The sequence below is a fragment of the Sinocyclocheilus rhinocerous genome, unplaced genomic scaffold (assembly GCF_001515625.1).
Source record: "Sinocyclocheilus rhinocerous isolate Xijiao unplaced genomic scaffold, SAMN03320098_v1.1 scaffold2583, whole genome shotgun sequence".
NCBI classification, from domain to species: Eukaryota; Metazoa; Chordata; class Actinopteri; order Cypriniformes; family Cyprinidae; genus Sinocyclocheilus; species Sinocyclocheilus rhinocerous.
In genome coordinates, this window is record NW_015650696.1 from 380,494 (window position 1) to 393,074 (window position 12,581).

The 12,581-nt window shown below is 37.0% G+C and overlaps 3 protein-coding genes across 4 annotated transcripts in view; 1 reads left to right on the forward strand and 2 right to left on the reverse strand.

Moving 5' to 3' along the window:
- The window catches only part of LOC107712265 (phospholipase A1 member A), a 7,198-nt gene extending 3,126 nt beyond the window's left edge, over positions 1–4,072 (forward strand). Inside the window, exons 5-11 of one of the 2 annotated variants that reach the window (XM_016517450.1) lie at positions 1,317–1,418; positions 1,634–1,726; positions 1,815–2,000; positions 2,549–2,638; positions 3,215–3,323; positions 3,445–3,600; positions 3,752–4,072. In XM_016517450.1, coding sequence (XP_016372936.1) covers positions 1,317–1,418; positions 1,634–1,726; positions 1,815–2,000; positions 2,549–2,638; positions 3,215–3,323; positions 3,445–3,600; positions 3,752–3,833 — 818 coding nt within the window. In that variant the 3' untranslated portion in view covers positions 3,834–4,072. The remainder of the gene's footprint in view (positions 1–1,316; positions 1,419–1,633; positions 1,727–1,814; positions 2,001–2,548; positions 2,639–3,214; positions 3,324–3,444; positions 3,601–3,751) is intronic. The other variant, XM_016517452.1, reaches the window with a different exon arrangement.
- A 272-nt stretch (positions 4,073–4,344) lies between these two features.
- Positions 4,345–7,661, reverse strand: LOC107712266 (popeye domain-containing protein 3-like). Its single transcript, XM_016517453.1, has 4 exons — positions 7,142–7,661; positions 6,692–6,800; positions 5,980–6,535; positions 4,345–4,954 (listed from the first exon to the last, which is right to left on the reverse strand). Exons 1-3 carry the CDS (start codon positions 7,636–7,638, stop codon positions 6,029–6,031), a joined length of 1,113 nt encoding a protein of 370 aa, XP_016372939.1. The 5' UTR covers positions 7,639–7,661; the 3' UTR covers positions 4,345–4,954; positions 5,980–6,028.
- A 2,891-nt stretch (positions 7,662–10,552) lies between these two features.
- Positions 10,553–12,181, reverse strand: LOC107712253 (cytochrome c oxidase copper chaperone-like). Its single transcript, XM_016517436.1, has 4 exons — positions 12,081–12,181; positions 11,674–11,811; positions 11,128–11,245; positions 10,553–10,626 (listed from the first exon to the last, which is right to left on the reverse strand). The coding sequence occupies exons 2-3, from the start codon at positions 11,790–11,792 to the stop codon at positions 11,161–11,163; spliced, it is 204 nt and encodes a 67-aa protein (XP_016372922.1). The 5' UTR covers positions 11,793–11,811; positions 12,081–12,181; the 3' UTR covers positions 10,553–10,626; positions 11,128–11,160.
- Between the last annotated feature and the right edge of the window lie 400 nt (positions 12,182–12,581).

Sequence of the window (12,581 nt, forward strand, 5' to 3'; positions counted from 1 at the left end):
GCGGATATTGTCCTCTTTTGGAAGGCCAAACAAAGTAGTTTTGCTTTCACAACGAAACACACAGCGTCTCGACACGACAACAACAATACTACAGCGAGAATAAAAGTTAGGCTACGCCTTCTTTCTTAGCGTGAACATTTGGGCGGTGTTATGCAAATCTTCCCACACAGTGACGTAGACATGTGGGGGCGTGTTTAAACTAGGCGTTTTAGGAGGGCGTGGACAAGCCTTAACTTTTATAAAGAATATCTCTTTGGATTTGAGACTTTAGTCTTTGCAACTTTACAGATCTTCTTTATGCACCAAAAGCTTGTAACACTCCAAAGAGAAAGGAAAAATTGAAATCGCATCAAAGAGAAAGGAAAATTTGAAATTGCATCATATGACCCCTTTAATAGTCTCTTCTGATTTTGCATAATGCTATGTAATGATGCCACATGCTGTTAATTCTGTTGTGATAAGACCTTTGAAAATGCTACACTTGAGTGGAACAAAGACCAACACTGCACTACACTCAGGTCTTGCAAAATCGCTAGCCCGACGTCCCGGGGCTACAGTCGGCCTACCAAAATGCATCGCCGCCATGCCGATGGGCTATTTTGAATAGTGATACAAAATTCCTTCCTTGATTCGCCTTGTAGTGTTGAAACGGATCGTAGTTCATCATTTGCAGCATTTTAAACCATTCAAGCACAAGGCAAAAGAGAATCAGTAACGTGAATCGTATCGCGTCGTGAGTTGACTGAATAGTTACATCCCTATGTATGCTACTAGTTTTTGCTGTGGTATAGCAGTGTTCTTTAAATAATAAATGTTAATAAAGAAGCATTTTTTGCTCATCAGAAAAATTATCTGATCTGTGACTCAAAATCTGAAATATGATCCGAGCCGCGAGTTTTGTGATCCTTTGCACCCCTACTCCCTTGACTTGTTATTTGAAGAAAAAAATATAATCACTAAAGTTTTTGATCATGCTGATTTTTCCGCAGTGAAGTTCAGTCATTGTCCATTTTATTTAGGCTATAGTTAAATTCATTTTGGGCTACCAAAATCTGAAGAATGCCTGCCCGAAGGGCTACCAGGGATTTTTAAATTTTGTGAGCCCTGACACTGAATGAGGCTTTCTGACAAAAGCAGAGACTGCAAGAGCACTCCAAATGAACAATGAGAAATTGTTATGCTGCACAGCCTTGGCAAGAAAACAAGACCTTGTTTGACCATTCGAAGAGTTTAAGATTTATGTAGAACCCTAAAAGTGTTTAAATTTGAATAATTTAGTATAATACAGAACATATATCTGAGTTTTGTACCCTCAGGTCTGGACCCAGCAGGCCCAATGTTCAAGAGTGCTGATCCATTTGATCGTCTGGATTCATCCGATGCTTTATTTGTTGAGGCCATTCACACTGACTCTGACTGTAAGAGTGAATCAGTCCTTTGCCTGAAATGATCTAAATTTATTTTTATTTATTCAAGAAGCAGTCTAATATTGAACAGGACACGTTTCTTGACAGATTTATCTTGATTTATTATCTAACCACAAGCGTTCATATAAGTGCCACTGGTGCTATTGTCAGTACCGAAGTATAGGTTATTTGTGCACAACTGAACTGAATATCTGTACATTTGCCAGATTTTGGTATATCTATTCCTGTTGGGCATGTGGACTTCTTCTTAAATGGTGGAATGGACCAAGCCGGTTGCGCACGTTCAAAGTTTGCTTCAAGTAAGTGGACAACAAAAGCTGACCAAACGCTAACTGAGACATTAAGCTAAATGAAATGTACCGTAGCTTGATGCTGAGAATCTGTCAGTTTTTATCTACTTTCCAGTGTATGGTTATGTCATTTGTGACCACATGAGGGCACTGCACGTCTACATGAGCGCCCTGAACAGCTCCTGTTCGCTTATTGGTTTCCCCTGCTCCAGCTATGAGGAATTCCTGGCAGGAAAATGCATCACCTGCGAGGGCCCCTTCAGTGGCACATGCCCACAAATAGGTAATGATGAATAAGCAGTATGAAAGGAACATCTTTTTAGAAAGTGTTTCTGTTTATGAACACAAATAGTGTAAAACATTTGAAAAAGTTTTCCTATTTAATTGTACCAAAGTATTTACAAGTAAACTTAATTCCTTTTGCTTTTGAAATTAATTGCTAAAACCAGGACATACAGTGGAAATTTTCTTAATAAAGTAATATTGATGCAAAAAACCTTTCTTCACATTTTTAATTGACTCTTTAGAGAATGATTTTTTCATAAGGAGGATGGTTACAGTTAACACACAGGTCCTCAGTCTGAAGGACTGAATAATAATTCTGAGGGGTTTTGCATGCTAATCTAATCTTGGATGGTTATGACCTTAATGTTCTAGTTCATTTAGGTGCTTAATCTGGCTTAAATTTCTTTTGTATACATTATGGCTTGCTCCAACTGGACAATGTATCACTTGAGGCTGATTATGTAACAAAAGGATAACATTGTTTCAGGCCTTTGATGCCCAAGTGTGCTCCTTCACTGTCTGTTTCTATATGTGTGTGTATTTCAGGCTTGTTAAAGAACAGTGGGATAACAGCGACTCCCCTGCCAAATCAAGAGAAGGTCTATCTCCTGACCACTGCTACGGCTCCTTATTGTGGTGTGTATGACTTTGTGCATATTGTGCATACATATTGTGCATACTTTGTGCATACTGCAGGTATTAACAGCTTTTTAGTAATGATGCATCAAAGTGATCAAAAGTGATAGTAAAGACTTATTACATTACATTATTACAAAAATTGCATTTCAAATAAATGCTGTTTTTTTCTAACTTTATATGCATGAACGAATCCTGAAAAAATTAATAAAATATTAAGCAGCACAACTGTTTTAAATATTGGTAATGATAAGAATAGTTTCTTGAGCAACAAATCAGCATATTAGAATGATTTCTGAAGAATGATGTGACTTGGAAGACTGGAGTAACGGCTGCTGAAAATGGTTATTTAAAGTTGTAATAATATTTCACAATGTTACTTCTTACTGTATAAAGTAAATGCAGGTGAGCATGAGACTTCTTTCAAACACATGAAAAAATCTTGACCACAAACTTTTGAACAGTATAGTTACCCCCCAAAAATATTTTTTGTGTACTGCTATATGTAACAGTTTATAAATGTTCATGAAAAATACAGCCAAATAATCCCTCTCATGCCCTCCTACTCTTTTTCAGCACATCACATCCTAGTGGAATTGAAGGTTTCCCCTTTAGACAAGAATGCTGATGTTCAGCTCACCCTGATCTCCATGGGACACCCTGAGACAGAGCTAAAACTCAAACTGTATGTATTATATTTCCAACAAATCATAACCAATGAGCTATAGCCTGTGTTCCTGTATTGCAGGTTTACTCCTTTAACTGTTTGAATCGTGTGTGAATACGTTTGTACATATGTATTTCAGAAATACAGATGAAATGGTGTATAAAACGTTGACTGCACACCCGGAGCAATTGTGTAAAATTGATTCAGTGCAGCTGAAAAACACAGGCGCACGATTCTACAGACAAGGAGATATTCATTTTGAGTATATCTGCATCTCTGAAGTCCCTAAAACCAGGTAAATGCCGCCTTAATATTTGCCTTTAAACTCTTTTTGTCTTTCTGAGCACTCATTACATGTATTACACTATATTTTGATTTGGACATAAAAAGTGCATGTCCCATGTAACACTGTATTTAATAATACTTTATTTCTGTTCAATTTGCAGAGGGCTGGATCCATTATGTGTTAAGAACATTAATATTGGACGGGGAGTACAATGGTCACATGACTTTGTACAGGTGTGCTAAATTTAAAAAACAACAAAACTAAACATAAAATCGACTTAAGAGAGCTTAAACGTTAACCAGCTTTTAAAGTCTTAAATTAGTGAAACTCAAGCAAAGGTCACACACTAAAACTTGGGTTGGGAGGCATTAAAGCTCACCGACAAAGACATAAATAGGATACAAGGGGACTGAAATGCATAAACTCTATTAGATATATTTATTGTGTTTTCACAAAATGACTTCTTTTAGCCCTTATACAATGTACCATATGATTTTTGTGCACTGTTCCAGAAAGTGATAGTGAAATATCAGCCAAGAGGAATCAAGTCAGGCATTCAACACTCAGTAGTTCTTTTATGTTAATATGTGTGCTGAAAGTACTGGTTCATTTCCAATGATTTAAATGTTTGGATTGTTGCAACATTCAAGGTACATTTTAACATTTTGGCACTCTGATTAGTGTTTATAACCGCATACAGCATACTTGATAATAAAAATTCAAATCTGTTCATTTACAATTATTTATAAGTCTTCTCTGCTTTGAAATCTTAAGAATTACATTTTGAACCCACCACTTAACAATTGGCCCCATGAAAATATTTTCACAATATGGTCAGTATACAGAAGATGTTGCTGAAGCATTTACTAACTTCCTGTTATATTATAAAGCACACACTTTTGTGATTAATCTCATTATCTACATAGTATAACTCTGAAATGCTGTTAAAATTAATTTATTTTTGAAAATCTAATTTGTTGCTTTTACCTTAAACATCCTGTCTCAATTATTCCAAACATATTTAACTACTAAGCACATGCCAGTACAAATAAAAAATAAAGCATTTTGAAATCACAGCAATGTGGAATCATATGTAATACAGTACCTGTTTTGGGAGGTTTGCTCTTGTTTTGTCTTGTCACTGTCCTAAACAAAAGGACATTTAATGAATCTTTTACTGTTTGGTGTTAATGTTGTCTTCATTTGTATGAGGGGAAACAGATTGGATGGTGATTTAGTGGAGTAATCGTTCAGATGTTATGGTCTTTATACTGCTGAAACCATTCCTACAGCTTTGGGGTGTCAGTAGGGGCCAGTGGGGCACATCCTCTTTGGAATCGAAGTCTTCCTGGAGTATCATCCTCTGTTAGATGTATGGAAAAAGGTGACACATTAAAATGTCATTGAGAACACTGCAATAAATCCTATAACTAATTTCAACACAACATAATCACATATAGAGGCGTGTTTTTTATCCATCAGTGTAGGTCTCACATTGTTTTTTTGTAGCACAGGCTGTTTCTGGACATGATCCATATCTCTCATTCCTTTGGAAACTAGCGTGTGAAGGTCATGTCTCAAATGACAGCGGAACCCTCCTCCTCCCACAGCTGTCCCGCTATCCTGTACCCTACAAAGTGCAATCTGACCCTTGTTGGCAAAGCCAAGTATTTCAAGAGCGAGGAGTGCTGGATAAACAGACTTGGTATGTTTGGATCCCTGGATGTCCCAAACCCTTTCCAGTCTTTCATCTTTCAGTGTATGTTGTAAAATGAAACCAGCCTTCTCCTAAGCATAGAAACTTCTGTCAAAAAACACTGAATATAACTCCAATACCATGTACTAAATAAAACTTATCTCTCACCCAAGGAAGCCTTTTCCTCCTGCCAGAATGGACATGTGTGTTAAATGAGGACATACCATTGACACTGTGTTGTGTTTGTTTGTGTTAAAACAATTTTAAGTAGTGTAGTTATTACAGAACCCCATATACTATATACAGTGGGTACGGAAAGTATTCAGACCCCCTTAAATTTTTCACTCTTTGTTATATTGCAGCCATTTGCTAAAATCATTATTATTTTTTATTATTATTCAAAGCCTAAAATTGAATTGATAAATTAATAATTTTCTAAATAATTATGATTCAATATAATTATATTAACTATTGACATTCGTTCCTTGCATATGAATTTATCAGATGACCGTAAAGTCATCAAAGACATAAATATAATCCAGGTCAAAAAGAAGCATAAACTAAAACAATTCATCATGCACATTCATCACTCTGCATTCTCTTAATCAGTCATTGTTTGTGCAGTTCAGTGTTCAGTGCAGTTGTGCCTTTTCATGCAAACCAGCCCCGTCAATCCTTACTTGTGTACTTACATTGTGATTTAAGAAGTGTCCCAGTGTGTTAGCGTCAACACCCCAACCTTTAATTCAAATAATCTCTCTCACTCCCATAGTCCATTAGAGAGCCTGTCATATCAGCAAAGTCCTCCAGAACCAAGCTGGTTGAATCCTCACCAGAGGGCATCTCTGTGTCTGAGGGCCAGAGCTGGTGTGGAGATTTGGGCACAGGGGTCTTTCCCTGGTCCGGATGGATGTTTCTTGCATCTGAGCCCTGGTTAGATGGTTCTGGATCACCCGTCACGACTGTAGCATCTCCTTGGCTCCCCCTGGGCGGTGAACTAGCACTTCCACCCTCGCTGCCCTGTGGCGAGGGGGCAAGGACATGGTAGAGACTGGGCAGACGGATATCAAGACGCACACCACTCTTGGCAAACAGCTTGTCATTGAGCGAGTACAGTTTGTCAGCAATGTCACTTCCGAGCATGACTGAGAAAAGTCGGGCAATGTAACGATCCTTAGACAGCAGAAGGTAAAGCCGACGTCTGCGCCAAGAGATGTAATGGCAGTCCGTCTCTGCGGTTAGTGTCACCTGTGGTCAAAAGGGTCATGGGAAGTTTAAGGGCATGCAATATTTCATGGTTGTATGAACATAGAATAATTTTGCTCAATGGCACGAACTAAAAGATTTTGCCATGATGTACTTGATCACATTGGTACTAATTATAAAAATGGTATGTTATCGTACCTGGAAGTTCCCTTCCTCTGTTGGTCTTAGAGACTCCCATTCTGGAGAATCAAGAAACTGGTGAGGGAAGATATAATGGAGAAACTGACCTTCTAAGGACACTCTAATCCTGTAAAAGCAAAAGATCTGGTTTGAAGCACATGCTAAGTTCTTAGAAATGTACTTTTTTGTATTCATGATGGTTTCATATGGATTTGAAAAACATTTGTCCCATTTTCAAGAAGCATGAAATAAAAATTCACTTTAAATGTACATTATTAAATGTCTGAGAATGCAGCCTTGGTATTGCAAGTTACTGCAAACATTGAGATTAGTTCACCTTCAGGAAAATAAGCGATAATAGTGTGTGTTTACAGTAAGGATAGTGTTAAGAGTACCAGTTCAAGATCAATCAATAATCCAGAGAACCATATGAGAGTCTACAACTCTGCCAAACATTCTGTTTCTCACCTGCCAGAAAGAAGAAAAGACAACTGATCAATGGGTGTCTTCCCCTCGACAGCATACGTCTCCTCAGCCGCTAGAGAGAGCACTTTGCTCTCACTGGCAGCTGTGATCACCTTGAACACCTGCACAGGTACATCCAGAGGCAGATAGACCGCTGTGTAAAGCGCAGAAAGCTCCTCGTTAGCTAAACCGTCCTGCATCAGCCGAAAAATCAGATGACACACCTGGGCCAAACACTGCAGCATCAGCAGCAAATTCCAGAGGAAGACATCAAGGCCACACACTGTCAACCAGCCCCACAGTGCCAGACAGAGGAAAGCGGGAGCCAAAAAGCTGAAGATGTACAGAGCCCCATATGCTCCACTACCACCCATATAGCCCAAAAAAAGAATGGTGTTACCCAGATGGTAGATGGCACCTTCGGTGCTGTTGGTCCATCCATTGCAGAGTGTGTGATTGTAAATTATAGAGTCAATCAAGATAGAGTCGCCACTATTCATGTTTTTGGCTCTGTTGTCTTCAATTCAATTCAATTCAATTCAATGGAAAAAAAAAAAAAAAAAAGAAGAGTGTCATCAAATACCTTGTTGGAAAAAGTAGAGGTTCATAAGCCCAACGTTTGTTAAAAATCTAAAACTAATGTCATATATATATATAAAGATTGTTCCCCTCAGCCTCTAACAGCCAGTGTACCTCTTACTGCCAAAAATATTTGGAATGAAGGAAGCTTCATAATTCCGTTCCATTCAGTTCCGTTGACACCCACTTTTCCTTTTGAATTTGACAATATCAGCCCTATACTGCCTCTGCTTCTGTTCCCTGTCCTACACTGGACTGTTGGAAACATGGAGTGGGAGAGGCGGGGATAGAGACCCTGAGAAGGATAACCATGTTTGGAACTGAAACGCAAGGAAGAAAGAGCCACAGACAGAAAGCAGACTCGCTACTTAACATAACACAATGATGGCCGGGCAGAGTGATTACGATAACAAGTGACACAGAGAGAAGCTTTCACTGACGTCTGTGAAGATCTCTGAAAGCTCTGCCAGATGTCACCAACACTCGTTTTCTCACAGTCAAACAAGACAATTTGTATTCCAGCTCTTCTAATGGTGTTTGAGGGGAGGAGGATCCTAGGCTATGGGGGTCATATTTAGAGAATCTGAGACAGATAAAATAACAGGGGAGGTCATGTAACACTGTTTACCTCCCCCTCCCTGGCCATTCCTTTTTGTAGTTTCACATAACTTGGCCCAGCAGTTGTTGGTAGTTAATATTCTGCTACGTAGCAGTGGAGTGCAGAAGTGAGTGGATTCTGTTTCTTTTATTATTTAAGCATAAGTTATGAGAATATTGTTATTGCTATGTTGTCAATGTGTAAAATGCTAAATGGCATTGCATGACAGCATATTTACAATACATCATGTTCTTGAGTGGCTGTTGCTTTTGTTACTCCATTAATATCAACATATTAAGGACAAATGGTAATTAACTGTTATTTTATAAGACTAATTCATTAATTGCCATTCATATAAGATTATAGAAATTTGGATGTTTTCCGGAATCTGTTATGTAAAAAAGACATTTCCAAGAATAATAATTATAGAATTGTTAAGTTACATGTTCCATTTTTTATAAATACACCAGAGATCACATATTATTTTGCTAATTCATAGAAACTGTCAAATTTGGGGAATGTGGGGGAAAACCAGTTATGTACATTTGTTTAAATAAATAAATGCTCAGTTTTTCAATCTGTTCATCACAAAATTACCAATTGTTATGATCGAAACCAAACTAGTCTTAAAAATTCTCCAGAAGGTTATATACTTGATGAAAATGGACTTTGTTTACTTTTGGTGCAGCTGGAAATGTAAAATATGTTGTTCTTAATTTCTTAGCTTCATCACTGGGTAAAATAATAGAACAACGTTTAAGGAAAATGGATGTAATTTAATGACAAAGGCTTTCCAAATTGTGCTGTTGAGCAATTTTAGGTTAGTGAGAGCAAGTCCATTCAACAAAAGCTAGAATAGATGAGGAACTGCAGTTTTTTATCTCAAAATTTAGATTGTGGGAACTATGCAACAAAAATAACAATCCATTGCAGGAGCTGTGCAGTGATATGGTGAAGGAGGTGATTTGTGGTATTTTAGCACAAATGAAATACTACTGAACTACATTGGAATGACAAATGGTTTTGTGGTGTGATTAATAGATTCATTTGTTTTACCTCTTGATCATGACAGCTTATATAGATGGAAACATAACTGAAACATAATATCTCGTGCAGCTTATCTAGCTGTTATAGATAAGAGAGTGTTAAAGTTACCATTCAGAGTTGTCAATCTGACATGTACCCTGCAAGAAAGGCATGCCAATAGAAATGTTCTCACTCACGTACTGTGCACACACTCTCATTGTAGTCAAGCACCATGAAAGCAGTTTGAATGACAGAAATAAACCAGAAAAAATATTTACACAATATATGAAAAATATCACTTATGCATTTGCATATGTTGGTTTTTAATTAATTAAACATCAATATTGCCCATATTTATATGGTAATTAGAAGCAGGAATAGCGAAATAAGCTAAATAAGCAATCTGTTCTTGTGTTTGTGTCAGTGACAAACTATACTTGTGAACTTAGTGAAATCATTAGGAGAAAATGCAAATTATGAATTGCATTTGGTGGGTTCACACCAGGTGTGGATACAGAATAAAAGCACTTCTGCGAGTAGATCTCAGATTAGAGTGTGCTGGAAGCAGCAGCTCTATTTTAGGCCTGCGTGCATAGTTAAGTGCAGCTGTCACCAGCCAAATGCTGGTACAGGGAATTCGAAAGCCAACCGAGTAAGAAGCTTGGAAGAATAGTCTGTTTGCATAAAACTGCTTGGCCTGCATGGTGTCCAGCAACAGACACCACTTCATCAATAATTTAATATGTGATAAAGCAAATCAAGCATGTGATACATATTGATTAGACTGAATAATTTAAAATAGGCTGTAAAAAGAAAAGGCCAGCCTTGTTATAAGAATCTATGTTTATTGCGTACAAATAAGAAGTGAAGATATAAGAAAAGAGAATGGCTTAACATCTTGCATAGGATCTTTATTGACCATAAACGTACACAAATCACATAAGAAAGAAAAGAAAAAGAAAGACATAAGAAAGAAAAATAAAAGACAGACAACATTTCCCTCAGAGGAATAAATTCAGCCCCATATAATCTTCCCTACAGTGTAAAAGTATAAATAAAAGAGCACACCAGGTTCCATTTCACACAGGTTGTCACACACTCCATAAACGTACACAAATCACATAAGAAAGAAAAGAAAAGAAAAAGAAAGACATAAGAAAGAAAAATAAAAGACAGACAACATTTCCCTCAGAGGAATAAATTCAGCCCCATATAATCTTCCCTACAGTGTAAAAGTATAAATAAAAGAGCACACCAGGTTCCATTTCACACAGGTTGTCACACACTACAAAAAGAAAGAAAAGACAATTAAAAAAACATTATAAATGATTCTTTAAACAAACACAAATGTCCTCATAACATAAGATACAGATTTTTTTTGTACTTAAAGGATATATTTAAATATATTTAAAGGGAGTTCAAATATGGAATTCTAGCATTATTTACCAATAGAATTTTAGCAGAATATCTGAGCTGCTCTGTTTCATACAATAAACTTGAGGATCAGGGGCTGTCAAGCTCCAAAATTCACCATTCACTTTTATTTTATGGAAGAGAACAGCTTGGCTATTTGCTATAAATAACTCCACAGAAGAAAGTCAGTCATGTAGAAGAAATTAGGAAGCAAAAATGACAATTTTGTGGTGAACTATTCCTTTCGATTCAATTTGCAGAGCAGAGATATCTGAAAATTGCATTACCAAAATTCAAGATGTGGAAAAATAAATGTGAGAAATATCACCAAGGATATTCTTTGTAAGAGACTGGTCATTGTCGTAACACTTACAATTCACTCAATCTGATGATAATGATGGTGGTATTATATCTTAAAGCCAAGTGCCCTCATGCAATCCTTGTGCGCTTCGATGAGGTCTGTGCAGCTTTCTTCTCCCTTTTCAATTATGCTACAATGAAGACAACAGTGTGTCATGACATCTTACTAAAATGTATTGGAAGAGTTTACCCAAAAATAACATTTATGTTATTTATTCACCCTCATATTGCTCCAAACCAGCTTGATGGAACACAAGGAGAAATGTGAAGAACTGCTCCTGCCACAATATTACTCAAGCACTGGTTCAGCAGTGTACAAATAATATAGACTACACTTATGGGGACGTGCATCCTTTTGGAAGTCTGAAAATCTCACTTCCTTTTTATTTAAAGTAAAATACTGGGCAGTGCAATCCTTCAAAAATTATTTTGTGCAACAAAGAATAAATTAATGCAGGTTTGGGACAACACAAGAAATAATTATGTAAATAATGACTGAATTTGTAGGTAAAATATCTCTTTAAAGCAGAAGTTAACTAATAGCTAAAAGTCTCCTCACCAGGCATCTCGTGCTTTTTTGGTCTCAGGACACGCACAGCATGGTTTCAGTGGTTTCTTCTGCTCTGCCCCCTCTACTGATGCGGAAGCCTCCACACTGGCTGCTGACAGGCTCGACATTTCCACTTTCAAACAATGTCTGAGAAAAACAAACGAGCAGGGGGCATATTATTTATCAGCTCTAAACTTCCGTTCCAACATGACATATTTTGAACAGCCAGCAGTGTGCAGCAAACTAGCCACCATATTACTAGTTACATCATGTCCACTGCTGTTCAACGTTTCGTTGTAATACTAGCTGTTACACCTCGCTGTCAAAGATGCTGTGTCTTATCGGATGTAATAAATGTTCAAATCGTGCTGTCAGGTAATAAAATAAAAACATGTCTCTAACAAACTTGTACTCACTATATATGATGTAGAGACTGGTGTGCTCACGTGTGTCCTTCCTTACACAACCTGCTACTGTCAAACAGCACAACCCCGTGAAAGCGGAAGTGTCGCGTAGCTTCCGGGTCAATGCATTTAAATAAATAACAACTAAGCTACAGCCATTTATTAACTAAATATGATTTACATTCACACACAGTTTAACGGCTAAAGTTAAATGAAACGCGATTCGATCTAAAATCAGGGCATAACAACATGCCGAACAATAAAACACAATAAAAGTCTTGTACAGAATAAAAGTCATTTAAAAGTTTAGGTTTATTAATATTGTTTATATTATCATAATATTATTTTATCATTAGCCAACTTTTCAGTCTATTAATTTTAATACATATTTTAATAGAATTGTAATTACATATTTAATAGTTTAATCATATTGTCTCATATTTCCAATTTATTTCAGATGAGTATTATAAACAAGATTTTGCAGGCAAATTCACATAACTCTACTTTTCATTC

Excerpts from the sequence above, each read along its gene's own strand:
- LOC107712266 (XM_016517453.1), bottom strand. The coding sequence starts at position 7,638 with ATGAATAGTGGCGACTCTATCTTGATTGACTCTATAATTTACAATCAC. Across the intron at positions 6,801-7,141 it reads TCTTTTCTTCTTTCTGGCAG|GATTAGAGTGTCCTTAGAAG; the intron begins GTGAGAAACAGA and ends TTGCTTTTACAG. Across the intron at positions 6,536-6,691 it reads CAGAGGAAGGGAACTTCCAG|GTGACACTAACCGCAGAGAC; the intron begins GTACGATAACAT and ends TTTTGACCACAG.
- LOC107712253 (XM_016517436.1), bottom strand. The coding sequence starts at position 11,792 with ATGTCGAGCCTGTCAGCAGCCAGTGTGGAGGCTTCCGCATCAGTAGAG. Across the intron at positions 11,246-11,673 it reads AAAAAAGCACGAGATGCCTG|CATAATTGAAAAGGGAGAAG; the intron begins GTGAGGAGACTT and ends TCTTCATTGTAG.